Genomic DNA, 24,671 nt, shown 5'->3' with positions numbered 1-24,671 from the left:
TGTACTTTTTATTTTATATATAATATCAATAAATAATTTAATAATTATGCAAAATTTAAAATTTAAAAATTAGTCTGAATACACATGACATGCTATATTTAAAAATTAATTGATTAAATTTATCATTTGCAAATTTAAAATGCATAAATAAAATAGTAAGATATTAAAAAAAGTATAATATTAATAAAATTTAAAGGAATATATATATTTAACACATTAAATTTAAAAAATATATTACATATATTTTAAACACTTCTCTATTAGCCCAAAAAAGGAAAAAAAAAAAATTCTGATTGAGTTTGTAAAGGAATCATTAAATTTATTCACGTAGTACCCACCATAAATTCCTGCTTTTATTCAACTTGTTTACATACATTGCTACGTCTCTCTCTGTCTCTCTCTCTCTCTCTCTTTCTAGTTGGCCTGTGATCTTTCTTTAAGGGCTATTTTCTTGAATTTTCTTTTAACTGTTTTAACAATTTAGAAACTAATAATTAACCCAAGAAAATATTTGGGTTGATTTCCCTTCTTTTCTTTTCTTTTTGATCGAAAGGAAGCTGGAATATATATACGTACGAGAGGATTATTGAAGAAGCAAAAAATGGAGGTTGATACTGCTGATGGATCAACAATGAAGAGGGGTGAAGCAGCTGACAAAGAAGAAGATAAAAACAAGAACAATGGCAGTAACAAGAAGAAGAAGACATCTGCTGACGATCAAAAAGTGCCATTTTACAAGCTTTTTTCATTTGCAGATAGATTGGATATGTTCTTGGTAACAGTAGGAACCATCGCGGCTATTGCTAATGGCTTAACTCAACCCTTCATGACGCTCATTTTCGGTCAAATGATCAATTCTTTCTCCGGTGCAGATCAATCCGGTGTCGTTAAAGCAGTCTCAAAGGTTAAAAACACTACTTTCTTTCTTTCTTTTTTTCTTTCTTTTGGAGTTATTTCCGTCAAGGTTTTGCTTTTAAGCAATGTTCATATATATAGAATCAGAAAAAAGAAAGAAGGAATTGAAAGTCCATCTAATTATTGTTTGATTCATTGTTTCTTAGTTTTAAAGATTCAAAACCATTGAGGGTCTTTTCAATAGATTGTATTTGTCTGCTTCGAATCCTGTTATTCATTAGAACATATGAATTATCAAAGTTTAGGGTATTATGGCCGACAGAGTGTGGATCTTAGGAATAATTATGTTGGCAAATATTGGTTAAAGTTAAAGAGTTTAGTGACTTTACTTTTTATATATATATATATCAATATTGATTGAATTAAAAGTGAGTCAATCCGAATTTATTTTCTAAACAAATATGTATAATGAGCATAGATTTGGGGAGTATCTATATATCCTATTGTGAAGTAGTTGTAGTTACTAATGAATTTCTTTGTTTGATTTTCCAGATTGCAGTCAAGTTTGTCTACTTGGGGGTTTATGCCTGCATTACTTCATTTCTACGTGAGTGTTGAATTATACCTATTGTTCTATTTCAAGTTTTAAAAACAAAAATATAAAGTGAAATAAATTAATAATCATGCACAGTTTTTTTAAAAATATATATTATATATTTTTATTCATTTAAAGAAATGATTAGATCATACGTTTAACTTTTTGGATTTGGAACAATGTGAGTTTTTCAGAGGTATCATGTTGGATGGTGACCGGGGAAAGACAGGCCGCCCGCATTCGTGGCTTGTATTTAAAAACCATTCTCAGACAAGACATTGGTTTCTTTGACACTGAAACATCGACCGGTGAAGTCATTGGGAGGATGTCGGGTGACACTATCCTCATTCAAGAGGCAATGGGCGAGAAGGTCAATATTTTATATATACATACAAGCCATTTCATATATGTGCATATATAATTTGATATATATTTTTTGTGGGTAGTGCAGGTTGGGAAGTTTATACAACTAGTATCAGCTTTCATTGGTGGGTTTATAATAGCTTATGTAAAAGGATGGCAACTAGCACTAGTTCTATCAGCCTGCATCCCACTTGTTGTCCTTGCTGGTGGAACCATGGCCATGATAATGGCTAAAATGTCGAGCAGAGGACAGGTTGCTTATGCTGAAGCTGGAAACGTAGTGGAACAAAGCGTTGGGGCCATTAGAACAGTAAGTGATCTTTAACTTGAATTCAGGTTTCATTCATGGTGAACTCAATTGATTTCGTTGATAAAATTTTTATATTTTTCAGGTCGCATCATTTACCGGCGAGAAATTCGCTATCGAAAAATATAATGATAAGCTACAGATCGCCTATAGTGCCACCGTTCACCAAGGGCTGGTTTCAGGCCTAGGACTTGGTGTAATGTTGCTTGTTGTGTTTTCTACTTATGGATTAGCTGTATGGTTTGGCGCTAAATTGATAGTACACCATGGATATAATGGCGGACAAGTCATTAATGTTATATTAGCAATTATGACAGGAGGAATGTAAGTATAATTATATGTATGTTTGCCAAGTTTTTCTTGTTTGATCTCTTACATGGTTTATTCTACTGTTGGGTTCAGGTCGTTGGGACAGACAACTCCGAGTGTAAATGCGTTTGCATCTGGGCAAGCTGCAGCGTATAAGATGTTCGAGACTATTAAAAGAAAACCGACGATTGATCCGTACGACATGAGTGGAGTAATGCTGGAAGATATCCAGGGTGAAATAGAACTTAAGGATGTCTATTTCAGGTACCCTGCAAGACCAGATGTGCAGATATTTGCTGGTTTTTCGTTGCACGTACCGAGTGGTACAACTGTGGCCTTGGTTGGACAAAGTGGGAGTGGGAAATCAACGGTGATTAGCCTTTTGGAGAGATTCTATGACCCTGATTCTGGCCAAGTTCTTATCGATGGCGTTGATTTGAGAGAGTTGCAGCTTCAATGGATACGGGGGAAAATCGGGCTTGTCAGCCAAGAACCTATATTGTTTGCAACAACTATCAGGGAAAACATTGCATATGGAAAGGACAATGCCACTAATGAAGAGATTAAAGCAGCAATTGAGATGGCTAATGCTGCTAAATTCATTGACAAGTTGCCCAAGGTAACATAACATCATTTTGTTTTCCGATTGAAAATTTTAGAGCGACTAAGCTAAGGATTGCTGTATGGCTAACAGGGGCTTGACACCATGGTGGGGGAGCATGGAACTCAACTTTCAGGCGGGCAAAAGCAACGAATAGCTATAGCAAGAGCCATTTTAAAGGATCCAAAAATCCTCCTCCTCGATGAGGCTACGAGTGCGCTGGATGCAGAGTCGGAACGGATTGTTCAAGATGCACTAGTGAGAGTGATGACTAATAGAACAACTGTGGTGGTGGCACATCGATTGACGACTATCAGGAATGCTGACATGATAGCGGTGGTGCATTTAGGGAAACTTGTGGAGAAAGGTACCATCTCTAAACCAGTTTTGTTAGCCTATGTTTCTAAACTATTTCACCAGTTTTTGTAACATTAAGAGAATAAAAATCTAGGAACTCATGAGGAGTTGATCGGAGATCCAGAAGGGGCTTATTCCCAGTTAGTTCGTTTGCAAGAGGGAACTAAAGAAGGCGGTGATGCTCTTGGGAAGGAAGCCGAACAATCTGATGTAACCACAGATATAGAGAAGGACATTAGTCGGTCCGGAAGCCAGAGACTGAGTGCATCTCTGATAAGGTCCATAAGCAGAAGTGCATCATCAAGCCGACAATCCTTCACATATAATTTCGGTGTTCCCGGTCTTGCTAACTTTGCCGAGACAGAAGAAACAGGCGTAGAGAGCAATGTACCAGAAGAAACTAAAATCGAAAGACGCAAAAGTGTTTCAATTAGACGGCTGGCGAATCTTAACAAGCCTGAGGTACCTGTCCTATTGATTGGATCCATTGCTGCTGCTGTACATGGACTGGTTTTCCCAATATTTGGTCTCCTTTTCTCATCAGCCATTAAAACATTCTATGAACCACCAAGTAAGCTGTTAAAGGATTCCAAGGTGTGGGCAGTTAGTTACGTTGGAATGGGTGTGGTTATTCTATTGGTCGGACCGATGCAGAATTTCTTTTACGGAGTTGCAGGCGGGAAATTGATCCAAAGAATCCGTTCCTTGATGTTCGAGAAAGTAGTCCACCAAAACATCAGTTGGTTCGACGATCCTGAGAATTCGAGGTATACTTTAACCAAACTTTTTTTTTCTTTATGTGAAATTTCTTGCAGCTTTTAACAAATATCTCTTTTCAAACTTCACAGTGGCGCCATCGGTGCGAGACTGTCCACCGATGCATCGACTGTAAGAAACCTTGTCGGTGATAGCTTGGCCCTGATTGTACAAAACATAGCTACTATCATAGCAGGATTAGTCATAGCATTTACTGCTAACTGGATATTAGCTATAGCAATCCTAGCTGTCATGCCATTTACATTAATTCAAGGATACCTGCAGACCAAATTTCTCAAGGGATTCAGTGCGGATGCAAAGGTCAGTGATACTGATACTCGATGACAATTGTTTCGGCTATACGAAAAAAACGTGTATTTATATGCATATATGTAACATGTAAATGAATGTAAAATGCAGTTGATGTATGAAGAAGCAAGCCAAGTAGCTAATGATGCAGTAGGAGGTATAAGAACTGTTGCTTCATTTTGTTCAGAAAAGAAGGTGATGGGTTTATACCAAGAGAAATGCCAAGCCCCAATGAAGCAAGGAGTCCGTCTCGGACTCGTAAGCGGTTCCGGGTTTGGTTTCTCTTTCTTTGCTCTATACTGCACAAATGCCTTTTGTTTTTACCTTGGAGCTGTACTAGTGAAGCATGGGAAAGCAACATTTGAAGAAGTATTCAAGGTTTTCTTTGCATTAACGGTGTCAGCCATTGGTGTTTCACAAACAAGTGCTTTGGCTCCTGATACCAATAAAGCCAAAGATTCAGCAGCTTCAATATTTGAGATTCTTGATAGAAAACCCCCCATCGATTCAAGCAGTGAAGATGGTTCCACAATACCTACCGTTACAGGCAACATTGAGTTGGAACATGTTAGTTTCAAGTACCCAACACGACCAGACATTCAAATATTCAAAGATTTGTGTCTCAGCATACCTTCTGGAAAGGTAAATTTATTGCAGAATTGAATACCATTTAGAACCCAAATTCTATCTCATTTTGCGTACCTTTTTTTTTGTATGCAGACTGTTGCACTTGTTGGTGAGAGCGGGAGTGGGAAATCAACCGTGATTAGCCTCATTGAAAGGTTTTACGATCCAGACTCTGGTTGTGTAATGTTGGATGGCATTGATATTAGGAAGATAAAAATAAGTTGGCTTAGGCAACAAATGGGATTGGTTAGCCAAGAGCCAATACTTTTCAATGAGACCATACGTACCAACATAGCCTATGGCAAACAAGGAAATGCAACCGAAGAAGAGATCATTGCAGCTACGAACGCAACGAATGCACATGTGTTTATCAGTTCGTTGCCGCACGGTTACGACACTTCGGTCGGAGAACGGGGGATTCAGTTGTCCGGCGGGCAAAAACAGCGTATAATCATTGCTAGAGCCATTTTGAAGGACCCCAAGATCCTTTTGCTTGATGAGGCAACAAGTGCTTTAGACGCAGAATCCGAGCGTGTGGTGCAGGAGGCATTGGACGCGGTTATGGTGAACAGAACGACTGTTGTTGTTGCTCATCGCCTTAGCACGATAAAGGGTGCTGATATTATCGCGGTGGTGAAAACCGGAGTCATTGTTGAGAAAGGTCGACACGATACGTTGATGAATATTACCGATGGGGCTTATGCTTCCTTGGTGGCACTTCACTTGACATCTTCGGTAGACACGATACGTTGATGAATATAACCGATGGGGCTTATGCTTCCTTGGTGACACTTCACTTGACATCTTCACCACAAGGCAGAAACTTCATACTGTGATGCATATTATGTTGCTTGACTATTTGTAGAAAATGTCAAGTGAACACACACAATGCAGATGAAGAAGAAGATCTTCAAAACTGTAACTCCAATTTCTCAATTTCTCTAAGTAACTCCAAATGAAATCAGTTTCTTAGAGCCAAAAGGATTGGTTTTTGAATTTACCTTTTGTACCTCTTTTCTTTAGACATCATGAAAAACTACATGTTGAAGGTTAAAGTTTCATAAGATAGTTTGATAAATTTCTTTAGCTAGTTCCTTCTGGGATGCACCCAAAAAATGGATGCATTGCCTCAATGGTATAATTATGATTATAGTGCATTCCAAATTGTCAATTGTTTAATTTAGTCCTTTTAGCTTTTATTTAAATGGAATAATTATAATTTTGACTTTTTCAAAAGTTAAATATTTAATTAAAGTCACTTTAATACAATTCTTTTAGCTTTGGGTTTTACCTCACTCCCAATCATAAATTATTTATATTAACATTAAGTCTACACCAACAATCACCCCGCATTAATGTTGAAGAATTAATGCTTTAGTCGTCATTTTCATTTAAAAAATTTATTCGACTCTTCAATGTTTTTATCACTATTTTTATTAAGAACAAATGATTTGACTATTTTCAAAATATTAATAATTAAATTTAATTAAAAAATAAATATTAAATTGACAAAATATATAAATATATATTTTGATGTCAAACTAGTTTTTTTTATTATTTTCAAATAATACATATTAATATTGGAGTCACACTCACCTCTTTGATCTCATCCAATCAAAACTTATTCTCTGTCGACGGTCACGTGAGCCCCACATTTAACTTTAAATCCTATCCATATATGGAGCAGGCCGAACATGGGTTGGATCCGACGGTGCTTGTATTGGACCATGTATCACTATACATTTTTATAGTTGTCTAAGTACAATTCAAAATATGAGCTCAAATTGTGAAAGTTTATGCTAATTTTAATTGGCATAAATATGAATTAGTCTTTCACTTATTTCTTTTGTCTGTTTGATCTTTATTTTTTTAGAAACGAGACTAATATGATAACATACGCGCTCACGTATACTTAGAGAAAAAATATTAAAAATTTCAACAAATTAAAAAGAAAGTAACAACATAGGTAAATATTAAGTGCTAAGTTTTATTTTATACATTTTATTTTAATATATTTTTTAATTTTTAATTTTTTATTAAAATTTTAAATATAATACTTGACAATACAGGTAATAGTATTATATATTATTATATATTTAATTTTTATGTGATGTAAACTATATAATGTATAAAAATAAAGCAATATATTACATAATTAGAAAACATATCATCTTGATTTGAACTTTGATAAAATCAAACCATATTCTTAGTATTTTTATAATTTATAATTTTTTTTGATAATATTTGTTATACGATTAATGTACAATGTACTTCACCATCTCTAAAATTCTAAATAATATATGTTAGTATTCTAAATAATACCATCTCTAAAATTTTAATACAAATCTTTATCTTAATAATACAATGTACTTCAACATTACGCTCAATTAATTGTTGATAGGATAGTGAAGTAATAAGTCGAATTTCACCATTACACCTAACTCATCTTACCCAACCAAAGAAATTCACATCAACTTTACTAACATTAAAATTCACATCAACGATAGGTAAAGTAAACCAACTCCATCGAGGGAAAGGAGGGAAAAAAAAGTCTTTGCAAAATCCACACCACTCATTCCAAATTTCATCATTTAAATACACCCTCCAAATGGCCCCAGGGGCCATCAATGCAAAAAATCTTTCATTATTCCTAAATATTCCAAACTTCTCTCGAAGAGAGTACCCAAGCGGATAGGCAAACCAGTTTCTCGATTCCAGCAAGTAACAGTGACTGACGCTTTGGCTTTTGCTAATCGCCACTAATTCCTAGTATAATTTCTCAACGTACAGCTACTAAACATTACTTGCTCTTTCGTACAGCTAAATTTTCCCAGAAAGTGAGCAACAATTACAACAGGCAAGTAGTTAGCAGCCTAAACGATCTTTGAGGGGGAACTGGAAAAGGTTTTTAAGTACCCAGAAAGGGAGGAGGGAAGCAATTATGCCATCAGGTTCTAAGAAGAGAAAAGCTGCTAAGAAAAATAAGGAACAAGCAGCCAAAAATGAAAATTCATCAACTAATAACAATCCACATGGTACATGGATTTTTTAATTGAGAATTTTGTTTTGGGTTTTTGTTTTTTTGCTTGATTTGGAAGATGGGTACTGTTGTTTTTAATTTATAAGTGGCATTTAGTTCTTGGAGATTTATAGTTAACTAAATCATGCATGCTTGCTTTGAATGTTTGATGGCTAATATCATGTTTATAATAAGTTCATGCCCTGATTAACTGTTTACTTTGTGTTTTGTTTTACTGGTGATTGTTGCTATATTTTCATCAAAATTCTGGGCACTCAGTTTTTTGTAGTGTTTGTTTTGGCTTGATAAGTTTCTTGTTTGCGTGGTGATTGTATCAAATGGTGCTAGGAAATGATGACAGTAAAAGCCAAGATGAAGGGGACACTTATGGTGGTGATGTTGGCTCCCCTGCATCCCAGGATGACCATAATCACCACCATCGGTTCAATCACCGTGAAGAAGAAAGGGAAAGAGCGCCATCGCCCGTTGAATCGCATGCAACCATGGAGAAGTCTGTGGATAAAGTCACTAGAGATGCAGAAAGCAGAGAGAAATGTGGACAAGTTTTCTCATACTCGAGCTCTCCACCTGCTGAAGCTAGTAACGTTACGGAAAAAACCCAAGATTCCGAATCCCATGATCATTCTAAAAAGCAGGTATATCTTGCCCGTTTTCTTTTCTAGAGTCGTGGATTCGAATGTTTACTTATTTGACTGAAAAGTGATTTCTTGTTTATTTCCTGAATTGGTTCACAGCCCCTTGTTGCTTCAACTCCACCGGCAGTGCAAACAACCTCGTTCTTAAGTTGCTGTGGATTGTTCGATGTTCTTACCGGTTCAGGGAGATAATTACAGGTTCAGGTTAACCTTTGCGTTAAAGAAAAAACTATATTATGCTTTCCCTTGTAGTTGGTAGCTCATATCCTTTGTGCTTTCGTGGGTGGATGAGAATGCTAGGACTAGAAACCGCAACTCGAGACCTGAAATTATTGCTTGTCGGCTACCTGTTATTCTTTCACAATCTCATTGGCCTTTTTTCTTTCTTTCCTTATGGCTTCATTGCTTAAAGTAACCCCCAATTGGTTCCGCGTTCATCCTGATACATTATTATAAGTTAACAGCATATTCAGTGCCCAAAATAATACAACTCGAAGCAACCTCGTTCTGTAATATTATTTTGGTTATGTATACATTTCTTGTTCATATACACACATATATGTCTGATATGTTCTGTGATCTCCTATTTAATGCAGAACCATTTTTCCATGGTGATTTGGTAGACAAAGGCATTAAGTGATATCTACTCCCTTGATATCATTGAAATCTTCGTACACTTGCATCAATTCTGCCTACTATATTCAACATAAATGTCATCTATGATGCCAACGCGATTAGACTTAATTCGGATGTGCCAGTTAAATTGAGTTTAAACCTCGTATAAGGAGTCAACTTCAATGAAAGTATATAATTGTAAAAAGATGTTAAAGGAACAATAAAAGTACGGAGTAAAGCTTTCTTTTTCTAATATCAAGGCATTAGTAACAAGATCGAACAGAACAATAATTTGAAACTATACATAGAAAGCCTTTTTAGTTGTTTTTCTTATAGTTATATATATGAAAAAGCTAATAATTAAGCACATGATGGCTAATTCGTCCCCAATAACACTGAAAGGGCGGCCACTGTGCTGCATCAAGCAGTTGGGTATGAGGCTTCCATTGCAATGCCGCAGAGTCCTTCCTCAGCATCAATATCTCTTTGCATTCTAATGTATCCATCCTCTCCCCAGCTGGTGCCCCATGAATTTTTCACCAACCAATACTTTGTCCCATCATCATCTTCTCCATACCCAACTGCTGTAACCCCATGGTCGAGAGAGGTGCCGCATTCGCCGGTGAAAACACCGCTTTTGTAGTTCTGGAAGTCAGCACCACCGGCATCAATGGCAACCGAAACCGGTTGATTAGCCACTGCTTTTAACAGTGCTGACTCACTATTTGAAGGTACGTCTTCGTAACCGGTGATCTGAGCGGCATGGTTGGCAGCTGCCTTCTTGTTGCAAGTTCCATCAACTCCTTGGTAAGGGTAATTGGATTCAGTTGTAAGTCCTTTGTTTGAAATGATAAATTCAAAAGCATCATCCATGAGACCCCCACTGCAACCTTCGTCTTCCCCATTGATGTCACAATCAACTAATTCTTGCTCTGATAGTGAGACAAGGTTACCAGTTTTGAGTTTGGTGATCCCTTCCATGGCTGCCACAGCTGAGAATGCCCAGCAACACCCTACATCATTCAAAGGAAATATTAAGCATTATATATGGAATCATGATTAGATTGATTTCTTTATATACAAATTCTGTCAGTCTGACTCACCACATTGGCCTTGGTCCTTGATGTTGGTAACAGCTCCCTTAGATCTCCAATCCATGCTAGATGGAACTGCTGTAACATTTTCATACCTAAAAGAAGATGTTTTTGAAGACGCAACAATGGTGGAACGTTGCATTTTATAACCGTTCCTCATTGATTTAAACTCCTCGTTGGTCAAATCTGTAAATTCATTAACACCAAGCTTGTACTTTTTGGCAGTATGACCAGCATTGCGGGATTCGATGTACTCCACATTTTCCTTGAATATTTGAAACCGTTTATCCTTCTCAAATGCATCCTGGTAAACTCGGCCATAACTAGCCATCCATTGTTCAAACTTGTCCGACATGGATACCTCAGGAATCGAACGAGACGAGACCTGAAAAGCCCAGATTCCCAAAACAAAGAGCAAAGCCAAGCATGGAGTTGTAGAAGCCATTGTAAGTAAGTAGAGTCCACAAGAAAAGTAGAAGAAATGTAATATTGAAGGAATGTATGTGAGATATACCAATCCCGACATGCGTTGTGGTTTATATAGCTTCTCCTGGATTTTGTAACAGACAAATTCCCACAATTCTACGTGCCCTGGAAAATAAAATATCCTGACAAGGACTCCATCCTTTGATTTAAACAATATTGTACTTTCAGTAGATGAATCAAGCTGCTTATTTTCCTAGTAAACCTGCGTGTGTTCCTACAAGGTTGGCAAAATGTATAAGCGACACAAAATAAGGGTCCAAAAATTTTAATATAACAAAATTACTCCGTTTCATATAGTCAATGTATAAAATATTTTAATACAGAATAACCGATGGAGAAAGTTAGCATGCTAATGTAGGGCAGTGTGTTTTTACACGAAATCTGCAACCTTACAAATTACAAGCCCTCCCTGCTATAATTATTTGAAGTAAATAAAAAAAGAAAAACCCACTTGTATGGCATTTCTATCTTAAAACCAATCCTCAACTTTTCAATTGTAGAAAAGAAAAATCCTTATTTTTTTTTTCAACCTTGGGCCTGGAACATTATGGATTTGCATCTTATAATAAGAACATTTGGTTTGGGTGTCTAAGATTAAGACCCTAAGAGTTTAAAGCAGAAATTGAGGTTTACGTCGAAATATAGCTTGATCATGACAATTATGATTCTTGTAATTTGCAAATCCTCCTAACTATAAAAATTGTAGTTCATGGTAAATTTGTTACTGCAATATAAGTGGAGATTGAAGATTATATATTCACCTTCGTTTTGAAATCTGTACTATCTATATGGGATTCCTTTATCTGACATGTTTCCAATTCCGCTTTTTTCTTTTTCCTTTATAGACTATTTTGGTAATCCGCAAAACAGTCCCAAATTCTAAAGTTGGTTTGTGTCTATTTAAGTAAAGCTTGAGCCTTTACGACATTGATATCATTCAAATTCAAGTCTATATGTATAACGGAATAGTTAAAATAGACATTGATAATTAATATAAGTGATAATATTTTTTAATGAAATGTAGTCATAAACATTATATATTATTATTAATGAATTTTATGTTAAATAATAAAGTGAAATCATTTTTTTAGAACATTAATTATGATTATAAAATATTTTTAATACGATTTTTATTTATGTATAATAAGTATATAAAATATAATATAAATTGAATGATAAATAATATATTAATTTAATTATACGATAAATAGTGTTATACTTATCACGAATGATTCAACATGATTTATTATGTAATGTGAATAACATTACTAATAAAAGTAATTTCTTTTAATAAAAAATCATCTAAAACAAAATAAATTATTATTATTTAAATTGTTGAACAATTAAAGCAAAAGGAAAAAATACAATATCCAAATAAAACATATTAATTAAAAAAATTCTTAAACTCATAGAGTCATACAAATATATAAAAACCAAGTCATCCGTAACCCAACTCTTAAAAGTTGCAAGTAATAGCAACATCCAAAATTAGAATTACAATAAAAAAATTTATAATTAATCTTTGTATATAAATTTTTTTTAAAAGTAAAAACGATCTGAATTTTGAAATCTAAAAGGTAAAAAAAAAAATTAAATTTCTAAAAGTAAAAAATATAAAGACTAAATTCTAAAATTTCAAATAGTATAGAGATTTATGGGCATGCTTTAACTTATTTTTATCATTGGACAAAATTAATAGTGTATATTTAAAAATTATACTAATCTCTTAGCGTTAAATTCATGGCAGTGTCTTTTGGATGCTCTGAGGGGCTATTTCAAATGTTGAAGACGCCAAATAAAAGGTAAAATTGCCATTATCGTATTTGGCTCTGCAATTTGGTCGTTAAGTTGCCCTTTCGTAAGACCTTTGCTAAAAAGACTTGTAATCATCACCCGTTGATTTGGCTTTTGTTTATACCATAATACCATTACTTCTTTGTTTTCATTTGTAGCCTTTAATTGACTTTTGTACACACACATACGTGTTCGCAATGTGAATTGAAATTCCACTGTATTGCATGTAATATATTTGATAAATTTACATTTACCTTAAAATAATCATAAATAAGCTAATACGTCATCTTAATTAGATTCATATCGATATTATTATCAATAAAAAAGAATATAAATTCAGGCATGCTAAAACACGTTCATGCTCCTCTTTAAAAGATAGAAAGAGATTTATCATTTAACCCCTTAATTCCCAAAATGAAGGCAATGATCTTGACTCTCAAAAATGTTAATTTTATCATTTAATCCCTTAAAATTTTATAAAATTACATATTAAAATAATGATAAAATTACACTTTTATCCATCCTTAAAAATTATGATACACGCAATGACTTATTTAACATGTTTCATGTTTGGAAACTCCGACTTTTGTGTGACAATGATGGAGACCTCCACCAGCTTCATCAATTAGATATGATCGGAGCTACGACTGATCCACAGCCACAAGTTTTCCACTTTCTTTTAAGAGGTAAGTGGGCTGGGGTTCAGATTTTCGCCTTTTCCATTTATATTTTTTTACATCTGGTTGCTTTCTGTTCTGTCACCCACCCACTTTGGATTTTTGCAGAATTGATGTTGGAACAACTTTGTTTGGTTTTAACTTTTTTTTTTATTTTTTTCTTACAACAAATATTTTCTAATTACAACTTCGGTAATAATAAATCATTATAAACATAAAGTTGAATAATTAATTAAACTTAATCTGATTCATGCATGCATAATTTATACGAGTAAAACTCATACATAAACACTTAGAAAAGCCCAACATGCTATCAGTTGCATAATGACAGAAACTTAAAATTGAAACGTGTCTTCTTCACGTCAGATAGAAAGTTGCTTAATTCAATTTTTTATAAAAATTATGACCAATTCCTTATATTTGCATTAACCAATAGCAAAAAAATGGAGGCATATGTTAAAAGTTCATGAAAGTGAAAAGTTAATAAGATATATTATATTTAAATAAAAAGTTTTAGATTTAAATTTTAAATATAATATTATTGAAAAAAATAAATACAAGATTAATTTTTATAAATTATGAACAGGTAAAGTTAAAGGTCAAAATCTCATATAATTTATAAATATTATCTACAAATTAAATGCATTGAATCTGGACGAATTAACTCATAATTAAAAAAAATTAAATCTGCTAGTTTATTTTTTATATCAAGTTGGTGCCCATAAGGAAAATTGTGACCAATTCATGAGTTAGATGATAACAAAGAAAGACCTACATAGCCTATAAAAAGAAAGTCTTCCATTGAAGTTTTGTTTTGCTCTTTTAAAAAAGAAAATTAATGTAATTAATCAAAATGTGATGGAATCTTGATGTCAATGGGGAGGAAGTGAGGGCCATGTGTTAGCTTCTTCTTCTCAAACATCATCATGCCATGCAGTATTAAAATGGAGCTTTTCCAGAACTATACATTTATCAATATAAGAGTATTGTTTATATACTGATTTGTAATAAATTAATCATTCATTTAAAAATGAAATTAAAATAATCTAATTATAGATACATATTTTTATATAAAAAGCCACATGTTACCTAACAAATTACGTATGTTAAAAGAGATAACATCATGGTTTTTATGTGGTTAAGATTAAAAGTGTGATTATATAATAAATTTTGATACCCTGAATCTCAAAAGGCTTATGTATTCACAGTTCAAGGGAACAAAATTTCTGAAATGGGAGTTGTTTGGTTTGTTTTTATAGATTGAATTCAACGTATCGGAATTTCAGTTTTATAATTTTTTTACGAGATTTTTAATTTAATATATGAAGAAAGTAATTTCATGGGTATCGAGATTCGAACAATTTCACTTCAGTTAAACTTTAATGTTTTTTAAACCTTAAATTAAAACATTTCATAAGCATCTATCAAATTATTTAAAGTTAAGAATTTCGATCTAATTTCAATCGAAGGAAACTCCGATCTGATCATTTTTATATCCATGGGTGGTGAAGCATTTTTCAACTATTATCATTGAAGGATCATTGAAGTTCAATGTTGATGGAGCAATGTCATGATATCCACGAAATTAATTAAAAAATTAATTAAGGTAAGTCTATCTATTAATTAATAGTATAGTTACGAGAAGTAAATATATTATTCTCACAGAGTAATTACCGTCTTTCTATTATTTAATCGATAAATCCGAGTAATTGATTAAAAACTAAAATTAACTAAATTAATTGTTAACGAGCACGACAAAAAAACAAGTCAGAAAAATCATCGAATAATAACCAAGAAGCAAAACAATACCCAGGAAAGAATTCACCTAGCTAGATTTCATTTGTCACTATCAATCTAAATTACACAATTTCTTTATTTAGTATATTGATCCGTAGGAATCCCTAAATTATGTTAATATCTCTTTCGAGAATAAGAGCAACTTACTTTAGATTGATTAATTGAAATTTCTTTCTAATTAAAACCCCTATTATCACATTAACTCATCTCAAACAGGGTTTATTCCTCAATTAAGCAATATCTACTCTTAAACAGGGTTTATTCCTCCTCTAATTTAAGCACATCAAACATGAATCAATAATCTAGAAATGTCAAACCAAGAATTAAGAACACATAATTGAGAATAAGATCTAAGTATTTATTGCGTAAAATAAAAATCAAACGACAAAATCTATCATAGGGTTCATCTCCCTAGGTATTTAGAAAATTAGTTCATATATACTTGAAAATAGAAACATTCAATAAACAGTATAACTGAAAGAACTAAAGAAACTTATGATAAACTCCTAAGAAATCAATTGGGAATCTTCAATTCTGATGAAAATCTGCTTCAGAATCGGCTTTAATGGTGTTTTTCGAGTTGTTTTCTTGAATATTCTATGACAACTCTCTCCTATCTTCTTATTTTTGTCATACATACGTCTCAGAATTCCAGAAAAACTTAAAAATCACGATTTTCCGTAGTTCAGAGTGTAAACTCGCGAAATCGACATGGGCTACCGCATGATCGTGTGGAATGGGTCAACCCGTGTGGCTCCTGTAGCTTGCTTCGATTTTTCAGTTTTTGCTCTTTTTTTCACTTTTTTTGCTCCCAAATGCTCTATTAGGCATAAAAACAAGAATTTAAAGAATTAGAAGCATAAAATTCACAATTAACATCGAATAATCACCAAAAAACACATTAAAAATGAGATTAAAACATGTTACTTTTTAACACTTATAACAATGCAGAATTCGATTGGCAATAGTGGTTTTGGTAGGGTTTTACGAAATAATAAAGGTTCCATCCTGGCTTTGTTTTCAAGTCCACTTCAGGTTACAAATCCTACTATTGCAAAGCTTCTTGCTGTTGCAACAGCTCTGGATATTTTTGCTAAAACTGATTGGATTCACATAGTTAATTTGATTCTGGCAATGCTACTAATGGTATTGTTAATTGAGACCTGAGACCATGAACTTTATGGATGATTCGTGAGGATGCTAAAGTTTACAGTGAAGCAAACGGAATGGCAGATGCTATGGCTGGAACAGGAGTTGATAGATATGAATTATTCCAAGCATGGTGGCAGTATCAGTGTTGATTTTTGTAATTTGCCTTTTTAACCTTATGTTTTGTTTGAGACTAAACTTTCTTTCCTTTTATTCTCTTTTCAACATTCTAAAAATTTATTTCTATGAATAAATTAATCATGAAATAGTGATCATAAATAAAGGTTATGGATTAAGAGTTATCCGCAACACTAAGTTATGTTAGTCTAAAAATATATATTTTTTAAATAATTTTATTATGAGTTCTAATTATATCTACTTTTTTAACACAATATTTAGAATTACTCATAGTCTCTTCTTAATCCATAAATAAGAAGATAGAACATTTCAGTGTACTCAGACTCACATACTCTTACATTAACAATACTATCTATATCAATTGAGTAAAGACTAAATCAAAAGTATATTAACATTCATAATATTAAAATGGAAGTATTTAATTCCCATCCCAACTTTCTCTTTGTCTTTAGCCTACCACTTTTGACAATGAACATAGACAAATTGGTGACCCCAAACTCTATATTATAGTGAATAATGCCACAATTCCGTATTGAGATAATTTATTTAACATTAACTTAATAATTAAGTTTTAAATAGATATTATATATTAATTATACAAGTAAAATAATTTAGTGATATGAATAACATTTCTCAAAAGTTCACATTTATCAATAAGAGCACATTAAAATCAACTTAAAGTAATGTAATATATTAGGATATGCAGTAGATTTTATATAAAAAGCCAGATGTTACCTAACAAATAAAGTATATTAGAAAAAGTAAAAGATATACCACCATGATTGTTTATGTGGTTAAGATTAAAAGTATGATTATAAAATAATTTTTTGTATTTTTTTTAGGTCATTAAGATAAATTAAAAACAACAGTGCTTAATCCATTCCATTGACCTTCTAACACCATTTTTAAGCCCTTGTGAGAGATCCCATTTATATCAAGTCTTCTATGCTTACATAGCTCAGAGAAAACAAATACTCTTGTTCTTCCCTCCGTTGTTTGCTCCCTCTTGAATATTCACCGAAATCCCAAAAATCCCATCTTGTTTTTGTTTTGTTTTTGAGGTTCAAATTTCTCAAAACTCTGGAAAGGAATCACACATACCTATGGAGGAATTCAAGACGATCAAGAAGAAAATGTGGATGTTTTCTCTTTAGTCTTTCTTTCTGTTTGAAAAAACGATCTCCCTAGAATTGTTCACTTGCGTTATGGAAGCTATCATCGAAACAATCATAGCACTGATCATCGGCAACAACGAGAAAGTCGCTAACCATCAAAACTTTGTTCTTCAAAAGCTCTCTTTCTGGTTCGCTCCCACTACACGCCCACCTGGTCTACTCTCTTTCACTTCTGGTTCCTAAAAACAAACTCTCATACAACTTCGTTTAGCTTTCTTTTTATTTTTGTGTGTGTTTTTATATGGCTGCTTTCTATTTCAACAACAACATTTTTTTATCTGGGAATTGTTATTCTGGTTTCCTCGATCCCTTTTCCCGTGATTTGGATCCATGCAATGGGATTTCACAGTCCTTGGTGTTGGATAATGAGAAAAGTGAGCTGGTGGTGAAGTCGCCGGTGAAGGTTGGGAAGAAAAGCGTGTCGGAAGAGAAAGTTATAGCGGCTTTAAAGAGTCATAGCGAAGCTGAGAGGAGGAGGAGAGAGAGGATTAATGCTCACCTGGACACCCTCCGTACTCTCTTGCCATACAGAGAAAAGGTTCTTCTTACAACCTTCTTTGTATATGTTAGATGGCTAATACAGTTTATTTAAATTGTTTGCTTATATTATGTGCCTGCTAGGATTCTTTGAGTCTTAAAACTTGTTGTTTAGCAGTGATCATTAGATGTAATTACCAGGTAGTCCAGGTAGAGTATAAGGTAGAATATGAAGGGTAGCTATGAACCTGAAAGGATCTTTGTCGACCGTAAAATGAATTTGGATATTTTAATTATAACAAAAAAAAAATTGTTGTGAGGTCATTTGCTGCATCAATTTTGCACTTGGAAGGTCAACTCTGAATTTCATAAATGCTGGAGTCAACTAAGGGGATGCATCATTCTTTTTAGCAGACGTTTTACAATTTGACAATTACGAGATTAAGGTTTATTTAGGATCCCAGTTTCAGACCTTCAGTTCTAGATAATGGCCAGCCTTTGAAGCTGTAACTGCTTCGATTGATGGAGATATTATCTATAAGATTTATGGGAGAAATGTTTATACAGTGTGTGATATTAATTATGTAGTCATCTGCATATTGGTTACTTTCATAATTATTGTTATGTACTATATTGACACCTTTCTTTTGAACTTTGTAAGTCATATCTCCATCAACCAACACTCTTTTAGTTTTGTGAATCAAACCTATTGAGTCATGTTAGTTCTCGACGAAGTACAAAAAACAAAATCTCCATTAAAAGACAATACCTTTCATTGTTGGCTTCCGACGGCAAATGAAACTTCAAAAGTCGGGTCTTTCAACAAAAGTCAACTAAGGGGATGCATCATTCTTTATGATACATGTTTTATAGTTTGACAATTATGAGATTAAGGTTTCTTTAGGATCCCAATTTCAGACCTTTAGTTCCAGATAAGTTTGGTTTTATATTTTTCAAACAAAACCAATCAATCGTGCAAGATTGTCTGCAGTTAATGGTTAGCCAACTCTTTTCTTGCTACCTTTCAACTGCTTCTCCTTATCTTCGTGTTAGTTAAGAATTAACATCTCCATAATATAATATAATCTTTTGACATCACTTCGTGCAAATATTGTTTTTTTTTTTTCTGTTAAACCCTACCATCAGAAAAGTGTAAGCTAATAAATGATTGGACATGTAGGCGGGGGGGCAATGTAACATAACACCTGTTCTGCTATGAATTCTGATGAGGTCTATTTCTTGATTTATAAACTAATTTAGTTGACAAATAAATCTGTCTTATATCAATTGTTTTTTTCTTTCTTTTAAATAATTAGTTAACCAAGTCAAATCAAATGGTCATTGTAGATGGATAAAGCCACATTACTTGGTGAGGTGGTAAGACAAGTGAAAGAACTAAAGAAGGCTGCAACTGAAGCTAGCAAAGGGGTTCTTGTTCCAGTTGATGATGATGAAGTGATAGTTGAAACGTGTCACGCTGAAGCCAATGGGGCATATTGTTTCAAGGCATCAATCTGTTGTGATTACAGACCCCAACTTCTAACCGACTTACGACAAGCTCTCGATGCTCTTCCGATTAAGATGGTTAAAGCGGAAATATCAACCTTGGGTAGTCGGCTGAGGAAAGATTTTGTTTTCACCGGTTGCCGAACCACCGCAAATGGAGATGACGCCGAGTCACGGCAATATCTTGCCGGTTCCGTTCGCCGGGCCTTGAATTCTGTCCTGGAGAAGGCTTCTATCTCGCCGGAATACTTGCCATACTCGACGTTTCCAAAGAAGAGGCAGAGGATCTCATACTTTGATTCCTCAAGCTCATCTTCATAAAAAAGATGATTGCCATTGTTTCGTTTGTGTCAATCCACTGCGACATCTCCTTTATTTTCTGCAGGTGTTTGTTTGAATGTGCAAAGGTTGGCTTGAAATGCAAATTTAGAAAACATGTTATATATATACATATCATTAGATGTAAGAGTTCAATATTAGATCATACGACTGTTGTGTGTAAATTTATATGAACTTATCTCTTTTCGTTTCCTGTTATGACTGAACATTTCATTTCATGTTATCCAATAATTTTAGCTCTGTTGCTTATATATGATAAAATCTTGCCTGCCTACTTGCATCACTCGAAGTTCCAACAAGTTATGGAGATTCCAAATCCTTTTTTCTTAACTTGTTCTATTATATAAAAATTATGAACTTAACATCAAAGCACCAGTGGTCTAGTGGTAGAATAGTACCCTGCCACGGTACAGACCCGGGTTCGATTCCCGGCTGGTGCAATTATAACATTTTTGGCTTCATTCGCTTTCTTCATTATTTATATATATTTCCATATACTAAAAGAGAGTATGTATTTTTTGAAATTTGTACCAAAAAATGATAATTTTTATTTAGAAGAAAATAAAGGTATTTTTTTTCAAGAGAATAATTTTTAATTGGGTAGTTTTGTTAGAGTTGAATTCTTAAAAAAGAATAGTTTAAATTATTTTATTTAAATATATTATATCAATTTTTTTAAAATTGGATTGCTAATTACTAATTAGTGTTTATATTATTATCGGTATCTCCTTTGAGTTTTATTTTATTTTTTTTGAGAAAATTTAGCCGTATTTCCTTCTTCTACCTGCCTACTTGGAATGAGAGTTTAGTCTAACTGAACAAAGGGTTTAATCACAATCTTCCCCTCTTCCTCGAGAAAAAAACCTGTAAGTGTGTTAAAGAAAAAATTTTGTCCTCATTTTTCTTTCATAGTTTTGTTTAAGTTGTTCATGCCAAGTTTTAGCCTCGCCTGCAGTAACAAGTCCCAAAACCTGTTAAATTGATCACTATAACTTTGGGGTTTATCCACTAATTACTTTAATAGTTTACTTAATGATAATGTTTCTGCTTCTTGATCATCTCGGTGATCCTTTTCCTTAATTAAATATTTATGCTTCTGCATGTTGATCATATTAGTATTTATTTTTTGTTTCTTTTCTTATTTTAGGGCATTGAGTTCTTTTTCTTGGCTCAAGTTTTTTTTCTGTGTTTGTTGTGATGAAGACTTGTTGCTTTGATCCCCAAATCTTAATTTATTGTTGTGATCTCTCATATCTGTTCTTTATTTGATCTTATGATCACAAGCATTGCTGGAAATATGATGTTGTAGCATATCTGTATATTAGGAATAAATTTCTATTCCTTTTCTTTGAATAATGCAGTTCATGTTAAACCCAAGTGGGATCTGAAAATTGAAGTAAAACCATCCTTCTTGTTGTTCAATGGAAAAAAAAGCTAAAGGCATCGCTTGGGTAGGCAACCTCTATCAGAAATTTGAAGCTATGTGTATTGAGGTGGATGATATGGTCTGCCAGGTATTTTTTTGCCCTCTTTAAATTATGGCACTGTGCTTATCTGTTTATGGAGAAAAAGATTATCACTTTGGCTGCTTTATATACATTTGTAAAGTTCATCTTTGTAAATTCTTATTTCTTCCTATGCTGCTAAGATCTCTTCTGAAATTTGATGGCATTCTCTGTCAGGAAACATTGCGATATGTTGAAAACCAGTTGCAGACAGTTGGTTCTAATGTTAAACAGTTCTGCACTGAACTAATGCAAGACTTGGTCGCTTCATCTACCGATTCGTTAGAAGACCTTAACACGGTGCAAATTGCCGGCGTTGCAGCCTCTGTGGACTCGAATGGAAGTGCCAATGAAGATCACTCTCAGACCAAACTGGTCGATTCCTCTTCTGTAAAATCTGTTGAGGATGTACATTTAGGCTTGCCTTCAGAACAAATCACAGAGGATCAAAATTCCTTGGCTCATTCTAAAGGGTTCACAGCACCTGGTTCTCTAATTTTATCTAAAGCTTTCAAGAATGAACTTAAGGACAATGATTCTACTGCAGATGACACATTGTTAGAGTCGATGGGTACGTATTCGATTCGTATGTTATATGCATATATCTTTATATTTCAAACTATGCTCTTTATTTATTCATATATATGTTGCCCCAGAACCAGAAGTGAAAATGGGACCAGCACGTTTATTAGAGGCTTACCATAAATCTGTTTTGAAAATGGAACCAGAAGTTCCATCATTTGATAACACAAAGCTTGAAGAAAGCTGCATTATAGTAGACCGTATTGAGCTTCTTTCCGTCTCTAACAACGTAGGAAAACACAGGTCATACAAGGTATGATTCGGCTCTCCCTCTCTCTTGAGCCCTGACCCCTTTGCCACTGCTAAGGACAAACTTTATCCTACTTTTGTTACTTGAACCTGATATTATATATGTTTGTTTTATGGAACAGAAAAAGCTCCAGGATGCTTTTTCTTCTAAGTCAAGGTTCACAAAGCGGGATGATGAACAGCATGCACTATCCAGACAAAGGAACAAACGAGAATCACAAGACATGGAATTTTGTGAATCGGATTGGGAGATTATTTAGACAAGTTAAATTGGTTTTTGGTTTTTGTTTATGGACTTAGGTATGCATATGAAGTAATAAGAACACAGATAAACGTTGTTATGATACGAGACTGGATGTCCCTCGGTTGAAGATGTATAAAGATGGAGAGAATTAGGCAGTGGAGTAGAGCGTTAGGAAATCTCCAACTTGTTGGATTGGTGGAACATCTGACATTGTTGTCTTGTTTTCTTTATTGGAATTCTTTTATAGTTTTTGCTTTGAATTCGTAGTTCTTTTAGATCCTTCTATATAAAGTCAAAAGTCTAGTCGAGTTATACCTGGCCAAACTGTTCCAGGATTGTTTTTTTTATCCACAAGACTCAAACCTTAAACCTTTAAGATATTAAGTTGCTTATCATTCGACCCGATAAGTGATAATGAATCTTTATCCACAACATATACGTTTCAATATTAACATATTTTATGTTTATCCAAGTTCGATTTAGCCCGAAATATGAGTCCAAAATTTTGCTTGAATCCGCCCATATTGTAAATGGTTAAACCAAACCTATTTTGGGCTCAACATATTTTTTAAAATTTTTTGAAAAATATTTATATTTTTTCTAATTTAATATTTAATACTTGTATATATTTTTTTCATTCATTAAAACTATATATAGACAACTTAACATTTTTTAATATATTTATGCTATAATATTATATATTATTATAAATTTAATTTTTATGTGTTGTAAATCATATAATACATAAATATAACATAATATAATAATTGAGCCAAGTTTGCGATGAATAGGGACTGGAGTTAGAAGGGTGGTAAAAAAAAAAAAAAGGCACTGGAGTTTGGATTTTGGAGCACCTTCCTATGTTTAAGTCAAAGAGGTTTATGAAGGAAGATAAACATAACTTTGGCTGGGGTAAAAGGCTTACCTGTGCGGAGTCATTTGTGGTGGTTTTTTTATGTCTTTGATGTTTTTCTCAGGAACAATTAGACAAGTGCCCGAATCTAACGACTATGGCTAATCTTAGTTCTTAAAGAGGGTGCATCCTTGCGTGCTCTTAGCTAAGCTAGTTGATTGATTTTGGAAACTTCCCGAGACTACTTTTGACTAGCAGTTAAGGTGTGAACATAGGCATTCACACAATGGAATGAACTTTCTTGGGGCTTAGGTTATCTGGACCAGTTTTTATCAATCCTTATTGGGTTATATCAGTTATAAAGAACCGAACTTCCCTGGTCGGATTATCGGGCAAATAATCAAAAAAGTCCTTTTTTTCAAAAATTATTGAAATGGGTCAATTATTTAATTATTTACCGGAATGGTCTATTTTCCGCGAAATCGCGTCCACGTCAGTGCGATGTCAGGGTACGCGCCAGGAAATCACGTCTACGTCAGCGCGATTTGCTTACGTGGACACAAGTCACGACCTCTAGGACGCGATTTGCTGACGTGGATGAACATTTTCTCATTTTTAGCTTGGAAAACTTTGAAAGGCCATAACTTTTCGCTCGGTTGTCCGATTGAGACGAATTTTTTTTTGATTTCGAATAAATTTTCGAGATCTACGCGTTGACAAACAGCCGAAGGCGGTTTGCCACACTTTTCATCGAAAAAGATCCCTTTTTGCCCTTAAATTTTGATTTTTTCGGTTTAAAATTAAATTTTGAAACATTCAAATCATTATTTTCCTTACTTATTTGAATTAAACACCGGATTTTTTTTTACAGAATTGTTGTATTATTCTTCTGATTTGACATGTGTATGGAATAGGTCCGATAAATCGTTAGAACGTAAGTAATATAATTAAGATAATAACAATATTTTTTATAATATATCAATTAATTAGTTTAGCTTAGTTGGTTAAGATGCTTGCTATTTTCTCTTAGTACCTTGGTTCGAGTCTTGTTGGTAACAATTTTTAAATCTTTTTTGAATCAATAGCAACAAGTTTTTAAATCATTTTTGAATCAATAGCAACAATTACAAAAAAGATTCAAATAGCACATCACATTCCTCAACAGTCAACTCTTTTAGCATAGAAAAAGAATTCTTATGAAATTTGCTGTGCCATATCCTCTTTGCGTTCCTCAAAT

The 24,671-nt window shown here is 33.6% G+C and overlaps 5 protein-coding genes and 1 non-coding gene across 10 annotated transcripts; 5 read left to right on the top strand and 1 right to left on the bottom strand.

Moving 5' to 3' along the window:
• The first annotated feature begins 337 nt into the window (after positions 1-337).
• LOC107925235 (ABC transporter B family member 9) lies at positions 338-6,165 on the top strand. Its single transcript, XM_016855878.2, has 11 exons — positions 338-904; positions 1,408-1,462; positions 1,645-1,820; positions 1,902-2,123; positions 2,206-2,444; positions 2,523-3,048; positions 3,124-3,397; positions 3,482-4,154; positions 4,236-4,464; positions 4,564-5,094; positions 5,173-6,165. Exons 1-11 carry the CDS (start codon positions 602-604, stop codon positions 5,830-5,832), a joined length of 3,888 nt encoding a protein of 1,295 aa, XP_016711367.2. The 5' UTR covers positions 338-601; the 3' UTR covers positions 5,833-6,165.
• A 1,451-nt stretch (positions 6,166-7,616) lies between these two features.
• LOC107924948 (uncharacterized) lies at positions 7,617-9,622 on the top strand. Of its 3 annotated transcripts, none has more exons than XM_041102786.1 (4): positions 7,617-7,800; positions 7,900-8,114; positions 8,447-8,754; positions 8,854-9,140. In XM_041102786.1, the coding sequence occupies exons 2-4, from the start codon at positions 8,021-8,023 to the stop codon at positions 8,944-8,946; spliced, it is 495 nt and encodes a 164-aa protein (XP_040958720.1). In that variant the 5' UTR covers positions 7,617-7,800; positions 7,900-8,020; the 3' UTR covers positions 8,947-9,140. The 3 variants fall into 3 exon arrangements, with proteins under 3 accessions (XP_040958720.1, XP_040958719.1, XP_016711014.2); XM_041102785.1 differs by adding an exon at positions 9,351-9,622 and having other exon boundaries at positions 7,698-8,114; positions 8,854-8,952; XM_016855525.2 differs by having other exon boundaries at positions 7,698-8,114.
• Positions 9,623-9,664: 42 nt separating this feature from the next.
• Positions 9,665-11,206, bottom strand: LOC121222305 (senescence-specific cysteine protease SAG39). Its single transcript, XM_041102784.1, has 2 exons — positions 10,473-11,206; positions 9,665-10,382 (listed from the first exon to the last, which is right to left on the bottom strand). Exons 1-2 carry the CDS (start codon positions 10,987-10,989, stop codon positions 9,790-9,792), a joined length of 1,110 nt encoding a protein of 369 aa, XP_040958718.1. The 5' UTR covers positions 10,990-11,206; the 3' UTR covers positions 9,665-9,789.
• A 6,126-nt stretch (positions 11,207-17,332) lies between these two features.
• LOC107925310 (transcription factor bHLH30) lies at positions 17,333-20,252 on the top strand. Its single transcript, XM_016855973.2, has 2 exons — positions 17,333-18,217; positions 19,504-20,252. The coding sequence occupies exons 1-2, from the start codon at positions 17,921-17,923 to the stop codon at positions 19,981-19,983; spliced, it is 777 nt and encodes a 258-aa protein (XP_016711462.2). The 5' UTR covers positions 17,333-17,920; the 3' UTR covers positions 19,984-20,252.
• A 118-nt stretch (positions 20,253-20,370) lies between these two features.
• On the top strand, positions 20,371-20,441 carry TRNAG-GCC (transfer RNA glycine (anticodon GCC)). Its single transcript has one exon. It is a non-coding gene; the product is annotated as a tRNA-Gly (tRNA).
• Positions 20,442-20,510: 69 nt separating this feature from the next.
• Positions 20,511-22,841, top strand: LOC121222304 (uncharacterized). 3 transcript variants are annotated; one of them, XM_041102781.1, is made up of 5 exons: positions 20,511-20,867; positions 21,363-21,515; positions 21,684-22,077; positions 22,163-22,341; positions 22,460-22,841. In XM_041102781.1, exons 2-5 carry the CDS (start codon positions 21,423-21,425, stop codon positions 22,595-22,597), a joined length of 804 nt encoding a protein of 267 aa, XP_040958715.1. In that variant the 5' UTR covers positions 20,511-20,867; positions 21,363-21,422; the 3' UTR covers positions 22,598-22,841. The 3 variants fall into 3 exon arrangements, with proteins under 3 accessions (XP_040958715.1, XP_040958717.1, XP_040958716.1); XM_041102783.1 differs by having other exon boundaries at positions 20,713-20,867; positions 22,235-22,341; XM_041102782.1 differs by having other exon boundaries at positions 20,713-20,867; positions 22,169-22,341.
• Positions 22,842-24,671: the final 1,830 nt, after the last annotated feature.

Source organism: Gossypium hirsutum, chromosome D10, assembly GCF_007990345.1.
Source record: "Gossypium hirsutum isolate 1008001.06 chromosome D10, Gossypium_hirsutum_v2.1, whole genome shotgun sequence".
Classification (NCBI taxonomy): Eukaryota; Viridiplantae; Streptophyta; class Magnoliopsida; order Malvales; family Malvaceae; genus Gossypium; species Gossypium hirsutum.
This window is presented reverse-complemented; position numbering and strand designations above follow the sequence as displayed.

Excerpts from the sequence above, each read along its gene's own strand:
- LOC107925235 (XM_016855878.2), top strand. The coding sequence starts at position 602 with ATGGAGGTTGATACTGCTGATGGATCAACAATGAAGAGGGGTGAAGCA. Across the intron at positions 1,463-1,644 it reads CTGCATTACTTCATTTCTAC|AGGTATCATGTTGGATGGTG; the intron begins GTGAGTGTTGAA and ends TGAGTTTTTCAG. Across the intron at positions 2,445-2,522 it reads GCAATTATGACAGGAGGAAT|GTCGTTGGGACAGACAACTC; the intron begins GTAAGTATAATT and ends TGTTGGGTTCAG.
- LOC121222305 (XM_041102784.1), bottom strand. The coding sequence starts at position 10,989 with ATGTCGGGATTGGTATATCTCACATACATTCCTTCAATATTACATTTC. Across the intron at positions 10,383-10,472 it reads CAAGGACCAAGGCCAATGTG|GGTGTTGCTGGGCATTCTCA; the intron begins GTGAGTCAGACT and ends TGAATGATGTAG.
- LOC107925310 (XM_016855973.2), top strand. The coding sequence starts at position 17,921 with ATGGCTGCTTTCTATTTCAACAACAACATTTTTTTATCTGGGAATTGT. Across the intron at positions 18,218-19,503 it reads TCTTGCCATACAGAGAAAAG|ATGGATAAAGCCACATTACT; the intron begins GTTCTTCTTACA and ends TGGTCATTGTAG.
- LOC121222304 (XM_041102781.1), top strand. The coding sequence starts at position 21,423 with ATGGAAAAAAAAGCTAAAGGCATCGCTTGGGTAGGCAACCTCTATCAG. Across the intron at positions 21,516-21,683 it reads TGGATGATATGGTCTGCCAG|GAAACATTGCGATATGTTGA; the intron begins GTATTTTTTTGC and ends ATTCTCTGTCAG. Across the intron at positions 22,078-22,162 it reads CACATTGTTAGAGTCGATGG|AACCAGAAGTGAAAATGGGA; the intron begins GTACGTATTCGA and ends ATGTTGCCCCAG.
- LOC107924948 (XM_041102785.1), top strand. The coding sequence starts at position 8,021 with ATGCCATCAGGTTCTAAGAAGAGAAAAGCTGCTAAGAAAAATAAGGAA. Across the intron at positions 8,115-8,446 it reads AACTAATAACAATCCACATG|GAAATGATGACAGTAAAAGC; the intron begins GTACATGGATTT and ends AAATGGTGCTAG. Across the intron at positions 8,755-8,853 it reads ATGATCATTCTAAAAAGCAG|CCCCTTGTTGCTTCAACTCC; the intron begins GTATATCTTGCC and ends ATTGGTTCACAG.